Below are 22,500 nucleotides of genomic sequence, written 5' to 3'. Positions count from 1 at the left end.
AGTGACAGTACTTTGAATTCAGCTTTCAAAGATGCATTTTTATTCAAACCTGGAATACTGACTTTGATAAAGTATTTTAGTTTTAACAGAAGATGTCTTGTTTTTAATAATGTAGGAATTTAGCAACATGAAGGTGTTTTGTCTGTTAGCGATTGCTGTTACTATCCTGGTAAGAGAAGGTAAGATTCAAGGCATATTGTTTTCCTTTATACCGAATCATCAAAGCCCCTCTGCATCGTGTACATACACAACTGACCTGTTTCGCGTTATAGAAAAGCTCTTATAATTATTTCATGTTAAGAAGTAACCATCTGTTTGTTCTTAACGTATTTCTGCATATAGTATAGCCACTGCCATTGTAAAATATAACAGGACGTTCATATCATTATATATATATATATATATATATATATATATATATATATATATATATATATATATATATATATATATATATATATATATATATATATATATATATATATATATATATATGGCGTCGTCACAATTTAAATTTTAATTGTGTTTTGCTCTTGCTGTTTTTTTCCTATTTCCTACCTGATATGAATGTTATCAATATTGATTTTTTCCTGCTGGACGATGTTCATCACACATTGCTAGTTTAAAAGACTTAATTAATCATAACTCAGGATAACAAGTAACAATTGATGAACAAAAGGCACATATTGAGAGTGGGCATGAAATTAAAATCACACAGGATATGATTGTAGGCGGCCAAGTGGTTAAACCACTGTGCTTGCCTCTAAACAGTGTGGTCAGGGGTTGAACACTATATTGACGATGGAAGTAAGGGGTGCCATTCGGTTGGTTGTAAATGTGTTTCAAAATGGGCTTCGTTTTTCATCTGCATTGTCATTGGATCCATGAGGTGCTGTCCTCGCTTGACCTGTTGAGAGATAAGATCTGATATCATCCCTAAACACTATAGCGTCCAAATAAAGACTATGGTAATTACTCGTTTTGGTTTTAATATTGCTATCATAAGTATCATTAGTTATTATTTTCATTATTAATGTTTTTTATTATTATCATTTAGGATTTGCTGAAACAGTTTGTTACGACGACCCGTGGGGCTTGGGATGTTTCACTAACGACCCACCATACGACAACGTACCAAATCTTCCAGAGGACCCGGACACTGTAGGCACAGGATTCTATCTTTACACACAACGCAACAAGGGAAATACTGAAGGTCAAATAATCGACAGGTTCAACCCAGATAGTCTACACAACTCGAACTTTGATCGTACCAAGCTCACAAAGTTCCTTATCCACGGATGGGGTAGTAATGGTCTTAGTGGTTGGCCTATGTCTATGAAAGACGAATTTCTCGAAAATGTAAGCATACATGTCATCTAGTAAGAGAATCTTGTCTGTTCGTGTTTTTTTCTTCATCCTTTTCTTCTGCAGGGAGGAGGAGGAGGAGAGATACGAGAGAGAGAGAGAGAGAGAGAGACAGACAGACAGACAGACAGACAGACAGACAGACAGACAGACAGACAGACAGACAGACAGACAGACAGACAGACAGACAGACAGACAGACAGACAGAGACAAAGACAGATACATATACAGATAGAGACAGACAGAGACCGACCGACCGACCGGCAGAGAGACAGAGAGACAAGACATACATCCACATAGGGGAAGGGAGGCACGAACGGCCGGACGGACGAACAAAGACAGACAAACAGTCATACAGAGACAGGGAAACAAAAACAAACAAACGCAGAAGGACAACAGCCACACAGAGGTGAATGTCGTATTATTGTGTCAATAGCTGCACGTGTCAAATCATACCTTTCATACATCCCGCCACGTCAGTGTGTGGCGTGCGGCCAAATGACTACATTTTAACATAAGGGTAGAGGTAGAGATGGCAACAGCAACAACAAAATATTAACTTGTCTTATCAATTACTGTATCCCAACTAGGATGACCACAATGTGTTTTCAGTTGACTGGGAAGATGGAGCTGGTGCATTCTACTTCCAGAGTGTTGCCAATACCCAGATCGTAGGAGCAGAAATCAATGCCCTCTTGGAATTTATCGATGCCGAATTAGGATACTCCTACGATATGGTCCACATCATCGGACACAGTCTGGGCGGTCACTGTTCCGGTCATGCCGGCAAATACACTGGAGGTGCAATCGCCAGAATCTCGGGTATGTTTATCAGCTTAGGTTACAAACTAGTCGATGTGTCTGATCGTGATTCAACACTACTTTGCAAAAACGTGCAATAATTAAAGTAGGTAGCATATACTCTTCACTTGGTTGATTCCGGCCATTGCCTCTGAGCACTCGCTTAATCTATTGAATTTAGTATTTACTTTAATGAGAATCGTCGGCCATGAAAGAGGCCCCAAACTTTTACTGATTTTAAATCTGCCTGCTGTGCCAGATGATGTCAGTAATATCACCGTGTGATTTAAATCAACAAGGGGTGTGAACCTTTGAGTAGAAAACTGAGTCTGAGTCGGTCGACAATATAGTTCAAAGTCAAAGGGATATATTTCATGGTGACCTTGAAGGTTTATATACTGATACATGGAATAAATAGCTAAGCTTGGGTTGAAGGATATAATAGAAAACAACCAGATGGAGACTGTGGGCTTGTAGATGGGTAAAACGGGGCACCGGGGCTTCACGAGCAGATTTAAGGAATGCAATTACCTACTGGCGGGTTTAACCAAGACTGTACATGGTATACTTATGATATGATGTCCTACTGAAAATAATACAACATTATTATTATTGTTAGCTTTGGACCCCGCTGGTCCAAACTTTGAAGGACAAGATCCTGCTGTCCGCATTGACCCCACTGATGCTAAGTTTGTTGATGTTATCCATACTGACGCCAATGAAGGACTGACTGGACTCGGAATACACATGGAGGTAACCGTCATAACTAAAGATATTCAAGTGTTATCGCTCATTGTCATGTGTCGTACTCTAGATCAAACTAGATAGTATACCCTTCTATCAATATAACTATGAGACAAAAGGGACGAAGAGGTGATACAAGTTGAGAGTGACGCTTGGTTAAAGTTTGTATAAACTCTAACTGCTATATTTGTGTAATTACTTACAGACTTAGCAGGTGTGTGGAGCCTGTCTGCATTTAGTTCAGTATAAAAATATTCATTAGCATAAATTTGAATAATATCGACGGAGACTGGCGATACTTTCATAATCATGGATTTATCACGTGACCTGAATGCACGATTTAAATATGTCTGGTTATGTATTCGACCAATCAAGCTTTATATAGGAATGCCATTTGAGACTAGCTCTGAAAGACCATCCGAGTAGACTTGGGAACGATAATTATCAAAAGTTCAAAAAAATGAAAATGTCAGCTAGGATAACAAACTAGTGTAATAGCGATTGTGGAACAAGTGTACAGGTAGAAATGATAAAGTGTAGAATGTTAACTCATGAAAGACAAGTGTTTTTGAACTTTGCAGCGGGCAAATATAAACTAAAAAGGGATAGGACACAACTACTAAGACTTTAGACACATTTCATTTCAAATTAACCATTAATCAGTAGAATTTGTGGGGGTTAATGTGGAGGTCATAGGTCAGAAACTGAAAGGTCATGGTTTCTGAAATTGGCAGTATCTAGCTATTTTGAATCAAGCCTTCATAGACCACTTATTTCTTACCGACTATCACTTTACCGAGATAAAAAAAAAGCCGAGTCAGACTGACAACCAATCTGATATCACAAATTGAAATTTGGAACTAGATTATTAAGGGCTTCTTGTTGTCCTTGTCTGCGGTTCAACTCAACAACTCGGAGGATATCAATGAACTTCAGCTATTGGAACAAACTCGCCATCTTGAATAATGCATTGTGGGGAACGATATCATATAGCATATGAACCAGTATCGTAAATAATCTGAAACATTGATCCATTGTTCGTAATCAGAATTAATCAATCAGAAAAGAATGTTTTTGTTTTTAGTTTTGATTCATTTAACATGATGTTGCACATTCACAATTTGAAGGAAATCACGTAATTACATTTTCTTTCCTTTATTTCTTTTCCGTTAATTCTTCTCTTCTCTTCTCTTCTCTTCTCTTCTCTTCTCTTCTCTTCTCTTCTCTTCTATCCTCTTCTCTCCTCTCCTCTTCTCTTCTCCTCTCTTCTCTTCTCTTCTCTTCTCTTCTCTTCTCTTCTCTTCTCTTCTCTTCTCTTCTCTTCTCTCCTCTCCTCTCCTCTCCTCTCCTCTTCTCTTCTCTTCTCTTCTCTTCTCTTCTCTTCCTCTTTTCCTCTTCTTCCTCATTTCCTTTCCTTTTCTCTTCTTTTCTTTTCTTTTCTTTTCTTTTCTTTTCTTTTCTTTTCTTTTCTTTTTTTTCTTTTCTCTTTTCTTTTCTTTTTTCTTTTCTTTTCTTTTCTTTTCTTTTCTTTTCTTTTTTTTTCTTTTTTTTTCTTTTCTTTTCTTTCCTTTCCTCTTCTTTTCTTTTCTTTTTTTCTTTTCTTTTCATTTTTTTCTTTTCATTTTTTTCTTTTCTTTTCATTTTTTTCTTTTCTTTTCTTTTCTATTCTTTTCTCTTCTCTTTTCTTTTCTTTTCATTTTTTTCTTTTCATTTTTTTCTTTTCTTTTCTTTTCTTTTCTTTTCTTTTCTTTTCTTTTCTTTTCTTTTTTTCTTTTCTCTGTTCAATTCTCAAATGCCCTTGACAGTGTGGACATGTGGACTTCTATCCCAATGAAGGCACAGATCAACCTGGATGCACTGGCCCAACAGGTAACATCATTATTTTTAAATTGTGAAATTGGATATGTATTTTGATATCACTACTAACCCCGCTGTTTATATATATACCCATTATCCAATAATAAAGTATTTAGTTTATTTCAGTCAGGAAGTATCTATTTACGGTATAGATGAAGTTTTAAAAAATCTTCTTATACCAAACACGCCATAACATAGTCTTAGACAAAATCATATTTGACACAATAATTGAAACTATATATATATATATATATATATATATATATATATATATATATATATATATATATATATATGTGTGTGTGTGTGTGTGTGTGTGTGTGTGTGTGTGTGTGTGTGTGTGTGTGTCAATTATTAATATATATCCATATATATATATATATATATATATATATATATATATATATATATATATATATATATATATATATTTGTCTATATATATACATATATCAATAGAGTCATTTATAAAGCGCTAGTATCCAATATTAAGTATAGTTCAGAGGCGAGTGTAATTACGTAAACATGTTGAAAGCTGGAAAGATAACTGTTCAGGTTCATCCTAAAAGAACACAATGTGGGCTTTTGACGTATTTCCAGTGGCAAAGTGTTCCAGTGATAATAACGTACTCGTAATATCCTAAACCCTAAACAGTTTTAAATAACATTTAAGGAAAACTATTTGTGCAGTTAGATACATACAAATGGTACACTAAATCTAATCAACTGGATTTGTAGGTCCGCACCCAAAAATCAGTACCCCAAACCATTTCAACCTCTAACTACGCTCCTCATGAATAAAATTGACTTCAGCGAATTCATTGTTGGTTGTCTGATTCAAAAATTCATAATACTCCAGTTACAGCTAGTGCGAGTTAATCATATAGGTGATTTGTCTTTCCACAGGTTCCTGTTCCCATTCTCGAGCACATCACTTCTACAGCGAGTCAATAAACAGTGAATGTAAATTTACGGCATATCCCTGTACCGCTGAATTCTGGGCTTCATGCAACAGTTGTAGCCCACCCTGCAATAACATGGGTTACACAGCATTTGACGATGGTTCGGACACAATTGAAAGATACTATTTGGAAACTGCGTCTGATTCTCCTTACTGCTTAGGCTAAAGTTGTGTCGTTTTTTGAGGTATAAAATCCAAGTCTAAAAGTGTAAGAAAATCATTGGAAGATACTATTAAACTATGGTCCTAGTGACCATTTTAATGAAATTATGTCTACGTTTTGAAGGTGTTTCCGAAATTCACTATATTCGTTAATTCTGTTCTGTAAATTGGTCAACACATTATATTGCTTCAGGTGATATCTGACGCTCTTTTTTCTAGGTGGGGTTATTGTTCGAGAGAAATCATACAGAGAATGCTTATGGGCTCGCCTAGCTAAAAAGGTGGCCAAATATAACCACTCACTACCCATATATTGGGCATATTACATAAGCGGGAACAAGGCTGGCTCATTCGGGCTACGTATACCCGAACATCACATCATCCCATCCCACCACATCCCCAACACAAACTTGACTATACAAATAAGTCTAAAACACCTCTTTTCCATTTGCAAACATTTGCTAAAAATGCATTGTGACAAGCCGAGCCTGTCGTTTCGGAGAGACGGTATCTATAATGCAGTGTCTCTGACGTCAATGCTCCGCTTAACCGCGGTTTACTCCTATCCTGAAATTTTACTTATCGCCATGCCCATGTGTGCACGCGACAGCATTTCTTGTCGTTTGCATAATCGCTGTGGGAAATATCATATGTGCATCTGATGAGTTCTTATCAGAAAATAACGTGAGATCTATGAAGAACGAGATTACACGGTATCACCAGTAAAATGAGTAATTGCACAGCGAGACATCAATTCCGACAGTCGTAAATAGATGAGTCATCATTTTTCGTGATGTTGATATACATTTCTATATTGTATCTTATTTGGACATATTTTCTTTAATTGTTATAGCAAATTAAACCAACTTTGACTGAATGGGCCATAGTTTATAAATTACAACTGACATTTTTATCTATCCTTTGATTGTTTGTTGTCACTCTGTATCACATACGTCCGGCAAGCAAGGATTATCTTCTACTACCATCATCAAATCCTCGTTATCCGGGGCAGCAGATGTTCATTTCACAGTGATATCTGATAATTCTAACCTACTTTAAGGATTACTAATTGCTATTTGGAGCGGGTTAGAATGCAATCAAGTGGTAACGTTACAGTTATAAATGTGGCGCACCTTCAGTTTATAAGCGTTTTACCAAAGTAAAATATTTACTCTATGAAAATAGACTAGTATGATACCAATACCTTGCATGACCTTGCATTTGTTAATTGCACAGTATTTATTTCCGCGACATTTTCCATATGTAATTTACAATAAATTACGTCACTTGATCGTTTATAAACATCTTCATACCGGGTTTGATTTTGGTGTTGGTTAAGTATATGTTCCAGCCTGAGAAAATGTAGTTATACCACAAGTACATTTTATAAATGTACAGAAAGTATGACGCCAAAAAAGCTGACCAACTCGATTTGTCATGCTATATTAAGAAGCTTAATGAGGACACAGGAGTATTTTTAAAAAAAAACATGTTCCCATTGTAAAAAATCTACTCTCATGAAATAAAAACTACTACCATGGTAATAAAACAACTCCCATGGTAAAAAAAAAAAAAAACTACTCCCATGGTAAACAAACTACTTCAATGAAATAAAATCTACTCGAATGGTAAAAAGAAACCCTACTCCCATGGTAAATCTAGGGAAAAAAAACTACTCATGTGGTTTCAAAAAACTACTCCTGTGTCCTCATTAAGCTACCGTACTATATATAGAAAAGCACGTGAGGAAAACTAACAAACGTGACACCTGTGATCGTGAGTCGAGTCAGTATTAATATTTCAAAACATTTATCTGCAAAAAAAAAAATTGCTTACTTTGCGACTAATGACGAGATATCAGACACTAGGAGTAACTGTGATCGTTGTTTAATTCCAGACTGTATCATTACGATTTACATCTCCACACACAGTATAGTCAAAGTCGTTACTCTAGTCCTGAGATGCATGAGATGCAATTTAAAATTCATCCACAGCCACTCACACTGTCATTAACATCATGTCTTAACCAATAACGCAGTCCCTCATGAAGTTCGTTTATTGGGGTAGTTTTGTAATATCCGAATGTATGGTATATTTGTCTGCTCAGGATGCCACTTATACACTGTTTAGGTCACTATAACAGTTGGAGATCACTGATTGGATAAACAACTTTTTGTGCTGACTGATGGACTTTGACCAGACGTGGTTTAGTTAGAGACCACATTGCCATACTGTGATCGTTATTATGAGAATCTTACTTCCCTTACATGTATGCACAGCTTCATTCTTTGTCATGCTTTCTTTTTGAAAAATATTATAACAACCAAGATCGGGGTTGTATTGATTGTATAATTGTTATAATTGTACAATCGTAACCCCCCCCCCCCCACCGCTTAGTGGAACCGTCATTGAAAGTAGTTTTTCACATGTATCAACAATTGTGAGACATGACAGACAGACAGACAGACAGACACACACACACACAAACAAACAAACAAACAAACAAACAAACAAACAAACAAACAAACGAACGAACGAACGAACAGACAGACAGACAGACAGACAGACAGACAGACAGACAGACAAACTCTCGCAAGTGCCATTAATAGGACAGGCGTCGATTATGACGATTTGTCGATACAACGTACGATGATGGTAATACGGAAGTTTCGAAAATTCCGTCTCATGAACGCCTTTCTGTTGTCTATTTTTAATATCAAACATATATGACCAGCAATCAATTTCGTATCGCCCCGATTTTTAACCCTTCGTTCTGTACGGTTTGTAAACATTGTACATCATACCTAGGGTAGGCCACAAACAAACTGAGCACAGGCAATCCGCTTGGTGGTATGCGTTATAACCGTTATTTGTGTTGCAATGTGGTGAATAAAATGGCGATTAATTTCTCAGTATTATGACTCATATTGTCCTAACAAATTCCATGTGATAGATTCCAAATGTATTTTAATTAGCTTTAAACATATTATTGATGTGGATATTGTGGACCTCAGTAATGAGGCTCAGGTCTGGCCCTTCAAATCAACTGCAGTGCCCAAACCAATATCTGTACATATCAACATCTTGTGAATATACTTATATAACTACACCGTGGCAGTTTACTGTTCCATTGCTTGTCTTCAAAAGCGTATGATTACATAATTTTTTCTGATACGAATCATGCTATCAAAGGGTCTTGAAAATATGCCCGATACAGTTAATTACAAATTAATCCCAAGCTGACAAACTCACAACTACAGAACGATCGCAATATCTAACACAAGATGGCAGTGCTGCTAGGTATTTGTTCGTTATTATTGGCCACATTTTGTCCAGGTAAGTATGATATATGCTCCACTGTATCTGTGAACAGCTTCTGAAATGATAAAACTAAATAGTCCTGAGATTAATATTTTGTTCGTGGTGTCGAGAATCCAAGTTTTGAACCGTCCTATAAATAAATTTGGAATCACCTGTTTAGTAATATTATTTTCTGCAAAGAAACTTCAATCATATGGTTCTATAAGATTTCAGAAAACATAATCCTCGTATTTTAAATCCCTTCGTTATTCGTACTATGACGTCAGGACGGGGAATTTATCACACTTTAATATCCTCAGACCCGGTTCTTTGTCAAAGCAAAGAGAAACTAAATCAATATCAGCAATATCGTGTTATACGTAGGGATAAAATTCAAGTTCAGATTCAATGATTTCATACTCAAAGAGGCGTATAGATACGTTCATCAAAACTAATGTTGTTTTTCGGGAAAATATTTCTTTCGACTTACATTCAAAAATATCTTTATTCGTAGTATTAAGCGACGAAGTGTGCTACGGAGACTTGGGTTGTTTCACCAATGAACCACCCTACGATAACACCCCACCCGCCGCCTTCCCTCCAGATTCACCGGAGGAGCAGGACATTAAGTATTATCTGTACACACGACGAAATCGTAATATACCCACCGTCCTCACAAGGAACGACTTGGGTGCTTTACTAGGATCCAACTTTGACCCTTCCAAACCTTCTAAGTTTTATATCCACGGCTGGAACTCACAAGGTAGAACTGGCTATTCTCAAAGCTTGTGTCAAGAAATACTTATCAAGGTACGCAGTGTTTTTCTTTATTGTGTCAGGGTTGAACGGGAAAAAAACTTTAATAGTTATTATAGCGAAATGAAAAGAGTCATTCATACTATTAGCTACTCAGCGCGAACAATATTAATAATCAATGATTTAGCTCAGAAAGAAGACAATACATACTGGATGAGGCAGGATGATAGCCGTGGTGTCGATGCTAGAAGTTGTTCTATTGTGTTGGTGGTATTAGTAAAGGTGGCGGTGGTGGTGGTGGGGCGGCGGTGGTAGTAGTAGTGTGTAGTAGTTGTGGTGGTGGTGGTGGTGGTGGTGGGGGTGAACGCATTGTGAAGACAGTGAAAGTGATGGTACAGTTGGTGGTGTACTGTTGGTGGGGTGCCAGTACTTATTCAGTTGAACTTTTTTTATCACAGGATGACGTCAATGCGTTTGCTGTTGATTGGCGAAAAGGAGCACGAGGAATAAGCTACTTTATACCAGCCGAAAATAGCAAAGTAGCGGGTGCTGAAGTTGCAGCATTCTTGCAGTACCTGCGTGATAATACTGGTGCTTCATACAAAGACATGCATGTCATTGGTCATAGTCTGGGTAGCCAGGTGGCCGGCTATGTAGGAGAAAGAACACCTGGTCTTGGTCGTATCACAGGTTTGTGATATGTTCATTATTCGGGATATTATGTTTATATAAGTATAGAAATCGAAGGTCAAAACTTGTGTTTATCATTGTCAGAAAAATTGAAACATTTTTCAGTATGGAAGAAAATGTATTTTCTAACAATTTGTACATTCTGTTGCTTTTCTTCCTTTCAAAGTGATATGTGTCTGATTTCTCACTGTGTTTTTTATATCTTTTCAAGATGATTTTGAAAGTGACAAAGCCTGGTTGTCAACATAATGCCATGAAACCTTTAAATATTTTCTGACTGATGGTTTAGTGTCTTTATTCACTTGCTAGCTTCCTTTTGTTTGGTTTGTTAGTTCTTGTTTTGTTTTGTTTTTTTGGGGGGCGTGAGGTAGTTTGTATGTGTTCATACACAATTGGTGGATTTTATTGAATTATTGAGCAGTTTTGTCATGTTCGTTTATTACATCACACTTTCATGACATTTCCCGGTGTATGTGTGTATGTGTAGGTGTTCATTAGTGTGTTTGTTTGTTTGTTTGTTTATTTGTTTGTTTGTGTGTTTGTTTGTTTGTTCTTTAATTAGTTATTGATAATTAAAATATAATGTTGATCGCCATTTGTAATAATCGTTTGGTAGGTATGTGAACAAGCAGACCTGTTACTTTTAATTTGATGTACCTACTGTAACAGTAAAGTTGACTAAGCATGTATTTGACCTTGTAGGTCTTGATCCTGCCCAACCCTACTTTGAATACAAGGATCCATTGGTTCGTCTTGATCCTACTGATGCTGACTTTGTTGATGTCATACACACAGACGGCAACAATGTTCTGACTCTGGGGTTTGGTTTGTTTCAACCTGTAAGTATATCTAGCAGGACGACAATCTAGATTTTGTTGTCAGAGGCTTGTCCTTCCTTGTCACCATGTCAACTTGATCTCATACCTAATTACAGTGGATGGAGAAAACAAAAATGTCACTAGTTTAAGTTTTTAAGAAAGGTGTAGGTTATTAAATTTCAGACTTGAAAAAAGGAGACGATAAAGTAATAATATTGATAATCTAATCGATTAAATTAGACGATAATCTAATAAAATATTCAGTGTAGAATAATTGATCTACTTACAGCAACTCCAAACGTATATCCACACCAAAGCCTTGAGCATAAGGGGTTAACATTGACAGTACACTTGTTGGTAGTACAACTGATTGTTGACGGAAATAGGATATTTTACGATTTCAACTTAATTTCACTAAAATCAGGAATACATTTACAACTGTTGAATATTTACTAAGGTGGATGGCTAGATTCACGTCAATGCATATGTGAAACCCACTGTACGTGTACATATTAAATAGCCGGGATTAAAACATTAGATTCGTTCCAAAATCTCCGACGGTGCATTTTATTACATTCCTTTAAATTATACTACCTATCAATAATTTGTATAAATATGTTTACAGTCTGGTGATATCGATTTTTACCCCAATGGAGGAAAGAAGCAACCCGGATGTGCAACTTTTAACAACACTGATGGACAGTGTAAGTGATGAATGTTCAATACTTCTCAAAGGTGGTCACCGTAGAATGATAGTTACTGAATTGTAGTGGTATCGCAGCTTTTGTAATTGTAGACTTAGCAAAATGCTATTGAAATATCAACTTATAACTAATCTCGATGCTATATATGAAGGGTCAGTAGCTTTACTAGGCCTTCAGTCGCATACAAATGATATTCAGTTTATTAAACCCATTGGTATTTTCATCAGTGTAAACACATAATCACTAACCATGAATACTCACTTCATATAATTTACAACTAGGACTTTGTCTAGATATCAAATGTCTATGACTGCAGCACAAATGTATACTTGCTATGACACTTTGTAACTGCACATCGAATCTATAACATACAGCTGAACCGTTGTTACAGTTCTGGGTTTTCGATATGATTTAGAAGAAACATGGGACAGGGGAGACCTTGAAATAGATATGTATGTATTAGAAAGAAAAACAGACTATAACAACTATTAGAAACAGAAAATCAAATCAAATCAAATGAAAACACTGCGACTGTGACACGGAAGTGAAAACTGCGCCCTCTGAAGACCAGAAAGCGGTAATCCGGTTTACTAACGCCATACTTTTCTTCATTAAATTTCAGATCACCTTTCTTTCGGTTGTGACCACAGCAGGGCGCCCTATTACTTCTTTGAATCCATCAACAGTGACTGTGAATTCAAGGCATACCCATGTGATCTTTGGGACATTGACTATGACCCCTCAAAATGCAACTACTGTGCACATGCTGAATGTGCTGTTATGGGCTACAATGCTGATAACAGTGACAACCCTAAGGGCACATTTTACCTGGCAACAAATTCTGACCAACCATACTGTCAGGATTGATCGTTACGATTTATTTAAACTGTTTCCTTTTCAATTGCCTTTAAGTTGATTATACAATTTGATATTAAAGTGTATAATTAAAGTGTATAATTTCCTTCAAACCTACGTATTTGTTGTGTTACATAATTATATTACATTTGATGCATTAATAATGCATTGATCAATACTAATAGAATGGCGAAGGGAGCTTGTACCTTGGATGTGTGTCTATCTGTATGGATGTAGTCATGTCTGTCCTTCCTTTCCTGTAGTATAAATTTGTCGGTGGACGTGTGAGTGGTTTCTTGGATTGCTGGTTGGTTGGTTGGTTGGTTGGTTGGTTGGTTGGTTGATTGATTGATTGATTATATTGTTGTTACCATCATCACGGGGTTGTCATGTCGTCGTGTTCCCATCGAATCGCAATCTGATTTCGTGTCTTCTTCGGTATTACCACGGACGTTTACTTGGCAAGTGTGAGTATGTGGAGAGCGACCACATCCGTCAGATCTAGAGTCTTGTCTCGTAATTAACCGAGCCCGCACAGCAACGTAAGCGGGACTACCCTATACGGTTGAGATCAATAGCTATAGTTCAATGTAGCATAGCAAAAATATCATTTTAGTTTGGGAGTGAAATCAAGAAATGGAAGAATAACACTCTAAGAAAAGGCATGACAATAACATACAGGTTGGGAACGAGGATTTTGTATTCATGGTGCAACCTGTTACTGTGTACTGATTAGCAAATGACTGTGCTGTCTGAAAGTTAAAACAAAATTGTTATCAATTTTGGCCAATTAAGTTAGAGGGGGGGGGGGCAAGAATTTAGTTTATTTATCCTATGTTGGTCGAATGATTTCACCCCTTAAAAGGTACGTGGAACCCCTTGACTCAGGAGTGTGCAACTACCATACACAGGCAGCTATATCGGAGGAGGAATTGCTCGAAACGCATTCCTCCGCGGACCCTTTCTGTTTGACGGTCTATCTACACGGAGCCTCCCAAATTACCAATGGACATGTCGGTCATCCCGTGGGAAACACGTGTACCACTGTAGTATTTGTCATAGTGATTTTAATACAAATAACTTGATAAGCTAAGAAGGATATCCGTAATCATTGATAAATTATGATAATCGCCAATATTATCAAAATATGGGACATTGCAATCTAGGAGGCAATTTCCGAACAGCCACAAGTAATACAACAATGTATACTCTCCTCTTTACAGTTGCAGTTTGCATCACCGGTGGTGAGTAATTAACTTTGAATCATTGTATTTATTTGTCGACTTTTTATGCTAACATTAATTTCGAAAATGTTGAAAGTTATGTATTTACGTGGAATTTAATCTTCAAGTTACCGTTTTCGTCTGTTTCTGAATGGCTAAAGTCCTTGGGCAACATTAGAACCACGATTGGTCTCCAGATGTATGATTGGGAACAAGGTAGAACTGAAATTGCTGTGTTAATTATGCGTCAATCCTACCCGTTTGCTTAGATGGTAATATATCTCATGCTCCCGGAGAGTTGAGGACATATAATTATACCGTTGCCGAAGACGACAAGTCGCTTGAAACCAGTGCTCTTCGGATTAAATCAGCGCTCTTCCGAAGAGCGATTTGTCGTCTTCGGCCGCGGTATAATTATGTATGGTCGTTATGCTGATATAAATGTAGTGTCTGTGCCATGGTCTACACGTATTTAAAAGAATCGGCATGACTTGTTTTTTCTCCCGGACGTTTCTCCCTTTTCTCAACTCTGAGTTCACGTTCTTTCTCGTATTATTTTTTTAGCTCTAGCTGCTCAGGTGTGCTATGACGATTTAGGCTGCTTTACAGATGACCCACCATACGATAACACTGGTAGCTTCCCGCCACAATCACCAGAAGAACAAGACATTACGTTCTTATTGTACACTCGTCAAAATCGTGTTACTCCCAACATTTTAACCCGAAAGGATGTCCTAGGATTGGCCGAGTCGAACTTTGACCCTTCTCGGCCTACAAAATTCGTCATACATGGATACACTGGTAATGGATATAACGGTTGGAGGCGGGACATGGCACAAGCTTTAGTTGCTAGGGTGAGTACCAAAATTTGCCGTAACCACACAAAGTACCACTCACTATATGGACAATGATTACTATGACTATAGACCACTCAACTATAGACCATTCAACTATAGACCATTCGACTACTTTAGGCCACTCACATAATACTCATATATTTATACACACATTTATAAACATATATAGACCAACAGAAGGGATGGGTAACCTGTATTTGTTATCCATAGATTTGTTTTACTTTATTGGTTTTTTTTTTTAATATACAAAAAGAATTTGACGAGTGACACTTCTAAATATCGGCTGTTCTTTCTTTTGACCATACACCCACAAACATGTATATTTTGATAATAAACATACTAATGAGCAAAATGATGACCTACTATCCCTCTAAATGGAATCTTCTACATGACTATTTGGGGTAAAATGCAGCCTTCTAGCCAGCCGGCCAGCCAGCCATCTCTTTACCGTGTCTTGTACAGAAGACGAAACCAAATGGATTCAACTTTGGTTCGGATAAAGTGAATTCCTACTGTTACGTAGTGTTCCCTGACCTTATTCAGAGATCTTACCCTTGAGTAGAAGAAAGATGCAAAATTCCAAACCCGTGATCTTTCATTGATAAAGGGCGCTCATTCATATTTCTTACAGGAAGACGTGAACGCGTTTTCTGTTGACTGGCGAAAGGGTGCACTTGCTATTTACTGGCAATCTGCCGAAAATACACGTGTTGTTGGAGCTGAATTGGCTGTTTTCATGAAACTTCTGCAAGACCAGACTGGAGCGTCTTACAGTGACATGCATTTGATTGGTCACAGTCTTGGAGCCCAGGTGGCTGGATATGCAGGTGAAGGAACACCGGGTTTAGGACGAATCTCAGGTGAGAAACATATATGATATTGTATAGTTTACAAAAAAAAACCTTCATGACGCTTCTTATCTGTTTATGTTGTACTCTCTGTCTGCCCGTATCAATTATACACCGTGGACAAAATATAAAGTTAAGTGGATTTTTTTCCTTCCTGTGTGTTAACTTTCACTCGTCAAAGAGTTGATAAAGTCCAGTGGTCGTTTGGAACGCTTGTCCGGATGAAGTACTTTTTGTCGGTCAAAACATGTTACGTCGCGTCACTGTATGTGTATGCTCTTACCCATCCCAAGTTTTGACTGACTTTTGAAAATACTATATTTCCCAAGTTACTGGCTAGGTTGTAGCGTGCGAACGAGTCTGGGTGAATTGAACGACTGGTAATGCTTAGAATATCAGCCTGGTAAATTTTATATGTGCATTATTATTATTATTATGATCAAGTTATACATTCTTCTGTCACATATTGATGCAGCGAAATCGGCAACAATGAGAAGAACTTGAAATGTGACGTCACATAATTTTTCGGGATGTCTTAAAAAATCTGACGGGCTCTCTTTAAATTTGCGAGATGACTTTTATCGTATGACATATGATTTTGTTACACAGGACTTGACCCTGCTGGCCCATTCTTTGAATACATGGATCCATTAGTTCGACTCGACCCTAGCGATGCTGAATTTGTTGATGCCGTCCATACTGATGGAAACAACGTTATTACTCTTGGATTTGGCGCTTTCCAACCAGTAAGTGGGAGTATCAATTCAGTTGTCGTCCATGAACCAAAAAAAGTCAATCGTAGTAACACGAAAAATAAAGTATATGCACTGTTACAAGTAACGTCACGTTGTGGCCTTTGTGCGTAGTCCGGATGAGACAGGAAATACCCTAATATACGTACACGAAGTAAGCACGACGATCCGCGAGAAACGGTTGAAAGACTGTCATTGTTAAACTTTGCATAGTCGCCAAGATTATTTGTTCGTGCAAGCGCATGTTTCATGGGCTCATTATCTAGAAAAATAGCAAAGGTAAAAGTCAACATTTAGAATCGCCTTTAAACTAAGCTCCACTCTATATAAGTAATAAAAGATGTCATCTTCGAGATCTCTTCACCTCCAAGCAAAGTTCTCACTAAAACCATGTAATACTCCAGAGTATAAAACGTCCAAACACGATGCGTCTGGGCATATTATTCATCTTTCACAAAAAAATCTTGTACTGTTCAAAATACAGGTTGGTGATGTTGATTTTTACCCAAACGGCGGAAAGTCACAACCAGGTTGTACAGAAGACGAAGTTGACGACTGTGAGTATACGTGCATAGTTACTATGATTTCATTAGAGATTGTTAATCAGAGAACTAGTGAGATTGTCAAGTATCAAGTCTTTGTATTATGTATGTTTTCTACGTTTGAAGAAATATTTTCTACTCACTCATTTGCATCTATCCCTTTATTACATGTTGGTAATGTTGTTGCATTGTTTAAGGAGAAATGAAGTTCCAACAACAATATCAATCTCACGCCGTCACTTGCTTACTTATTCACTCACTATATTCACTCACCAACTAATTCTCGCTCGCTCAGTCACTCGCTTCCTTCCTCGCTCACTAACTCACTCACTCACTCACTCACTCACTCACTCACTCACGCTCTCACTCACTCACTCACTCACTCACTCACTCACTCACTCACTCACTCACTCACTCACTCACTCACTCACTCACTCACTCACTCACTCACTCACCCACCCACTCACCCACCCACCCACTCACCCACCCATAAACTCAAGCGCTTACTGATCAATATGATGTCTTATCGTCTTTCTGGTCTATGTGATTCTTACAACAGCCGGGACAGGTTGTGATCATAGCCGTGCACACATCTACTATATGGAATCTATAACTGGAGACTGTCTATTCACATCATATCCATGTACTTTATGGGAAGTGGACAATGATCCTTCAGCCTGCAGTTACTGCCTGTTTGGACAATGTTCATATATGGGGTACAACGCTGACAAAAGTAGCTCAAGAGGTATATTCTATCTGGAAACAGGAAGCGTTGCACCGTATTGTTTGAACTAATTTAAATTTTCAGCAGGAGGGTCTCCCGATCAGTTGCCATGTTTTACACTTACTAACGGGAGGATCGTCCGTTCATTTTGTTTCTGGTCACAGATATTTATGTGCGGACGAGTAATAAATTGTTAAAATATTTATAGACAGTGTTTGTGTACGTGATTATACATATCTCCTTTCACCTTCATTATGTAATATTGCTGACTTTATAGTGTGTAAATACAACTATACAAATAAATATGGTGTCTCTCTTCCCAGCATCTTTTTATTCAAATAGGCTTTTACTAGAAACTTTCTTTCTATTGATGTAGATTGATGCAAATTGTTTTATACTGTTAAAAAATGTCTCTCTCTCTGACTCTTTCTGTCTGTCTGTCTGTTTGTCTGTCTGTCTGTCTGTCTGTCTGTCTGTCTGTCTGTCTGTCTGTCTGCCTGTATGTCTGTCTGTCTGTCTGTCTCTCTGTCTGTCTGTCTGTCTGTCTGTCTGTCTGTGTCTGTCTCTCTTTCTGTCTGTCTCTGACTCTTTCTCTCTCTCTCTATCAATCATCAAACATCAATTAATGTTTCAAACATTCATTATGCATTCTGACGAGAGCCCATTTCTGCGTAATGCATAATCATATTTGAATATAAACCAATCGCAGTGACGGGCAGCTTTCTTTTCACGAGTCACAAGAAATAGGTGAGAGAGCGCCCCCATCGATGGAAATAATGTTTGCCTCTGTAGCTTTCGTTTTCCTCATAGTGAGTCATAGAATCGTAAGTAGAGGGGTGAGAATCGGTTTTAACACAGCGGGGTTTTCTTAAAATATAAATTAGGCATATATAATACAAAATTATGCATATTTTAGTATACATTTTATGACAACTATTTATATCTATTGAATAATATAGTACATTTTTAGTATACACATTATAAACCAGCATGGGTACATGTTGCCAAAATAACATGTATAGATTGTATCTCAGTTTCACCTAATTCAAATCATATGTCTGACATTGAAAACTTACACCGACAATATCAAATTTGATTATTATTGTAGTTCATTATCATAAAGTCGATGGACGTTGAATGTATAATAATGTCAAATGCAGTCCATTACCATGACAAATGGACACGCCCCAATGATAGCGTTGTGACGTCATCTAACGATCACATATCGTCATTTCGCATTCTTGATTAATGTCGTGCACCACGTTTTGCGGTATCAAATAACATTGCATGATATCGCGTAAATATACACTGTCAACGTTGTATCTTAATTTCACTTAACTCAAATTATATGTATGACGTTGAACACTGAATATTTACAAAACAATTACTACAATTACTACATGTGGAAGCAATGGAGCAATGAATTATTTTCTCCAGTTCTAACCGCAGTTATTCCCGTAAACCGTCACATGGAATATATAGGCTTAATTTGTATGTAACATTCTTAGGGAATGGGCAGAAATTACGACAAGCTCAAGTGTCAAAGTATTGAGTAGAACAGTCCTGATGAATAAAGGATACCACGACCATATATACAGCTTCACTCCAAATCCACTACCAACAGGTGTTCAGTTATTCTCAGCTGCTATATTCATTTAGACTGTTGTATGCAAATGAGATTGAAATGAATCCGGTCTACTGTATACAAAGGCCATATGGCTGACAGTAGTGTAAATAGTTTTCTCTTGTAATAAATGTATGTGCAGTTTCAGTAAAATACATCCACTTATCCATACTTCAGTCCACCAATACATACATGCATGCACACACACAGACACAGACACAGACACACACAGACACATACATACATACATACATACATACATACATACATACATACATACATACATACATACATGCATACATACATGCATGCATACATACATACATACATACATACATACATACATACATACATACATACACACATACACACATACACACATACATACATACATACATACATACATACATACATACATACATACATACATACATACATACATACACACACACATACATACATACATACATACATACATACACACACATACACACATACACACATACATACATACATACATACATACATACATGCATGTATCACACACACATACACACATACACACATACATACATACATACATACATACATGCATACATGCATACATGCATACATACATACATACATACATACATACATACATACATACATGCATACATGCATACATGCATACATACATACATACATACATACATACATACATACATACACACACACACATACACATATACACACATACACACATGCATACATACATACATACATACATACATACACACATACACACATACACACATACACACATACATACATACATACATACATACATACATACATACATGCATACATGCATACATGCATACATACATACATACATACATACATACATATATACATACATACACACATACACACATACACACATACACACATACACACATACACACATACATACATACATACATACATACATACATACATACATACATACACACATACGTTATGGATTTACATTATATTTTACATGACATCGATAAACTAAAGTTTGGATAAATGTTTGTAATAGAGACACTTTGAACGTCAAAGACTTAACTGTAGGACTTTATTTCCTGTTGGCTTGTCGAGGTACACGTTAGTTACCAGTTACTGTAGTGGTCGTCCATATAGGACATACCATTATAGACGTTTTAGCATTAAAATTTCATGACCTCCAAATGAACTATAAGTCAGATGTTTTTATCAAACCTCATCCAACATAAACTAATTACTATGCAACACTTGGGATACACACTTCTTCATTTCCATAAAGAAGTTGGTATCCTAAGAATTAAATAGCAGTTAGTTTTTGTTGTTGCCGTTTAACTGGATATTCCGTATTCAAATAGAAATTTAGGACATTCTTGCATAAATTGTCTCTTAGCCGACAATATTTGCTACGAAGTATTTTGTTGACTAGAGAGATACACACACTTTCTGTAGAACAAGAAACAGACTTGAAGTATTGACTTCGAAGTAATATAATCCTTTGACATGCTAGGGCAATCCGTTTCGAGATTAAGATCTTCAATTTTTCAAGACGTAAATCCACCCACGTTTTTCTGGCTTAACTCTTACATGATACGCACGTATGTGCAGTCGTCAATTCTGCGTCCTGCTGACTGGTGACGTCACGCGTCAGCCAACGTGCAGCAGACGGCGTACGTAATGTAAACCTGACTGCTGAGAATATAAAATATTGATGATCATATTAGTGCGGGTGATTGGCAGTCGACAAATTTAAAGGCAAATTTATTCATTTTATGAAGACAACACTGTACACAAATTCACGGGATGTCGAAGGTTATGTCAAACGTCAGATGTAGCAGTTAGCTTTTTGGACGCTATGTTCCTTTGTTACTTTTGACTTTTATGTGTGTGTGTAAATCGTTGAATTATTTTCTCTCTCGATTTTATTGTAAAATTCATTATATTTAATAATATGCCTAAAATCAAAATCAATCATTATGATAATATAATTTTACTTATTCTGTTATGAGCTGCGATGTTCTGTAATTTGGATATCGATACAGTATGATAATTTAAACGTGTACTAGCTGTAACTTGAATGGGTATTATTTTTTATCCGGTCAGACAATCAAGAACACATTCACTGAAAGTTGCTAAAATACCAATAATTAGACATTGTATATGGTAATTAAAGGTTTGTTTCATCTATAAGTAGTAGTTGGAATCGTGATTCATTGCGGGTGCTGATTTTTGGGTGCGGACCCCAAAAAATCGATATCATTTAATCGATTACGCCATATTACGTGTGCTTCTATATACAAATACGTTTAACCACCGATGATTCAAAAGTGAGCAATCGCAGCAGATGTATATGTGCTTGATTTATTGCACAATATTACGAATAAGTCACTATATCTAATAAATAAGTACGACAAAAAATATTTCAGCTATTGGAAAAATTGACCAGCCGTATTCTTACGAAATTTGTATTTGGTTCGTCTTCAATACATAACACTAAAGTGTCTCCTGCGGAAATAAAATAATCTAAATATTTTTTTATTTTTTTCCGTTTGATTCATACTCTGTATTGCCATTGTATTATGCAAATTATACAACAGGGGAAAAAAAGGGAGCATAAATATATAAACATTCAATGTTAATCTATTTAATACTGACATCATCAAATTACATTCAGTAAGTGGCTTTATACAAAGGGTTATCGCTTCTATCATGTTCTATGCTGTATTACTATTACATTATCAAACAATTTCTATGTAAGATGTTTGTCTTCGTCTTTCTGAAGATTGGGAAACATAATCCTTGCAGGTTGGGAGCTGTATCTGGTCTATCTGTGAAGCAAACACTACCTTCATCTGCAATGTCCCTAGTGTCATCCAGCCCTATGGGCAGC

The 22,500-nt window shown here is 36.8% G+C and overlaps 3 protein-coding genes across 3 annotated transcripts; all 3 read left to right on the top strand.

Moving 5' to 3' along the window:
* Positions 1-127: 127 nt before the first annotated feature.
* Positions 128-5,894, top strand: LOC144441990 (pancreatic lipase-related protein 2-like). Its single transcript, XM_078131262.1, has 6 exons — positions 128-179; positions 1,058-1,359; positions 1,956-2,187; positions 2,786-2,919; positions 4,716-4,779; positions 5,674-5,894. The coding sequence occupies exons 1-6, from the start codon at positions 128-130 to the stop codon at positions 5,892-5,894; spliced, it is 1,005 nt and encodes a 334-aa protein (XP_077987388.1).
* A 3,280-nt stretch (positions 5,895-9,174) lies between these two features.
* LOC144441989 (pancreatic lipase-related protein 2-like) lies at positions 9,175-13,025 on the top strand. The gene is made up of 6 exons (XM_078131261.1): positions 9,175-9,226; positions 9,705-10,000; positions 10,405-10,636; positions 11,339-11,475; positions 12,080-12,158; positions 12,781-13,025. The coding sequence occupies exons 1-6, from the start codon at positions 9,175-9,177 to the stop codon at positions 13,023-13,025; spliced, it is 1,041 nt and encodes a 346-aa protein (XP_077987387.1).
* Positions 13,026-14,160: 1,135 nt separating this feature from the next.
* LOC144441988 (inactive pancreatic lipase-related protein 1-like) lies at positions 14,161-18,030 on the top strand. Its single transcript, XM_078131260.1, has 6 exons — positions 14,161-14,257; positions 14,801-15,090; positions 15,725-15,953; positions 16,551-16,687; positions 17,178-17,250; positions 17,795-18,030. The coding sequence occupies exons 1-6, from the start codon at positions 14,161-14,163 to the stop codon at positions 18,028-18,030; spliced, it is 1,062 nt and encodes a 353-aa protein (XP_077987386.1).
* Positions 18,031-22,500: the final 4,470 nt, after the last annotated feature.

Source organism: Glandiceps talaboti, chromosome 11 (assembly GCF_964340395.1).
Source record: "Glandiceps talaboti chromosome 11, keGlaTala1.1, whole genome shotgun sequence".
NCBI classification, from domain to species: domain Eukaryota; kingdom Metazoa; phylum Hemichordata; class Enteropneusta; family Spengelidae; genus Glandiceps; species Glandiceps talaboti.
Note: the sequence above shows the minus strand (reverse complement) of the source record. Positions and strands in the feature narration are given on the sequence as shown.

Bases quoted from the DNA above. Each gene is read 5' to 3' on its own strand.
- LOC144441990 (XM_078131262.1), top strand. From the start codon at position 128: ATGAAGGTGTTTTGTCTGTTAGCGATTGCTGTTACTATCCTGGTAAGA. The intron at 180-1,057 runs GTAAGATTCAAG...ATTATCATTTAG, and splicing joins TACTATCCTGGTAAGAGAAG to GATTTGCTGAAACAGTTTGT. The intron at 1,360-1,955 runs GTAAGCATACAT...TATCCCAACTAG, and splicing joins AAGACGAATTTCTCGAAAAT to GATGACCACAATGTGTTTTC.
- LOC144441988 (XM_078131260.1), top strand. From the start codon at position 14,161: ATGGGACATTGCAATCTAGGAGGCAATTTCCGAACAGCCACAAGTAAT. The intron at 15,954-16,550 runs GTGAGAAACATA...TTTGTTACACAG, and splicing joins GGGTTTAGGACGAATCTCAG to GACTTGACCCTGCTGGCCCA. The intron at 16,688-17,177 runs GTAAGTGGGAGT...TTCAAAATACAG, and splicing joins GATTTGGCGCTTTCCAACCA to GTTGGTGATGTTGATTTTTA.
- LOC144441989 (XM_078131261.1), top strand. From the start codon at position 9,175: ATGGCAGTGCTGCTAGGTATTTGTTCGTTATTATTGGCCACATTTTGT. The intron at 10,637-11,338 runs GTTTGTGATATG...TTGACCTTGTAG, and splicing joins TGGTCTTGGTCGTATCACAG to GTCTTGATCCTGCCCAACCC. The intron at 11,476-12,079 runs GTAAGTATATCT...ATATGTTTACAG, and splicing joins GGTTTGGTTTGTTTCAACCT to TCTGGTGATATCGATTTTTA.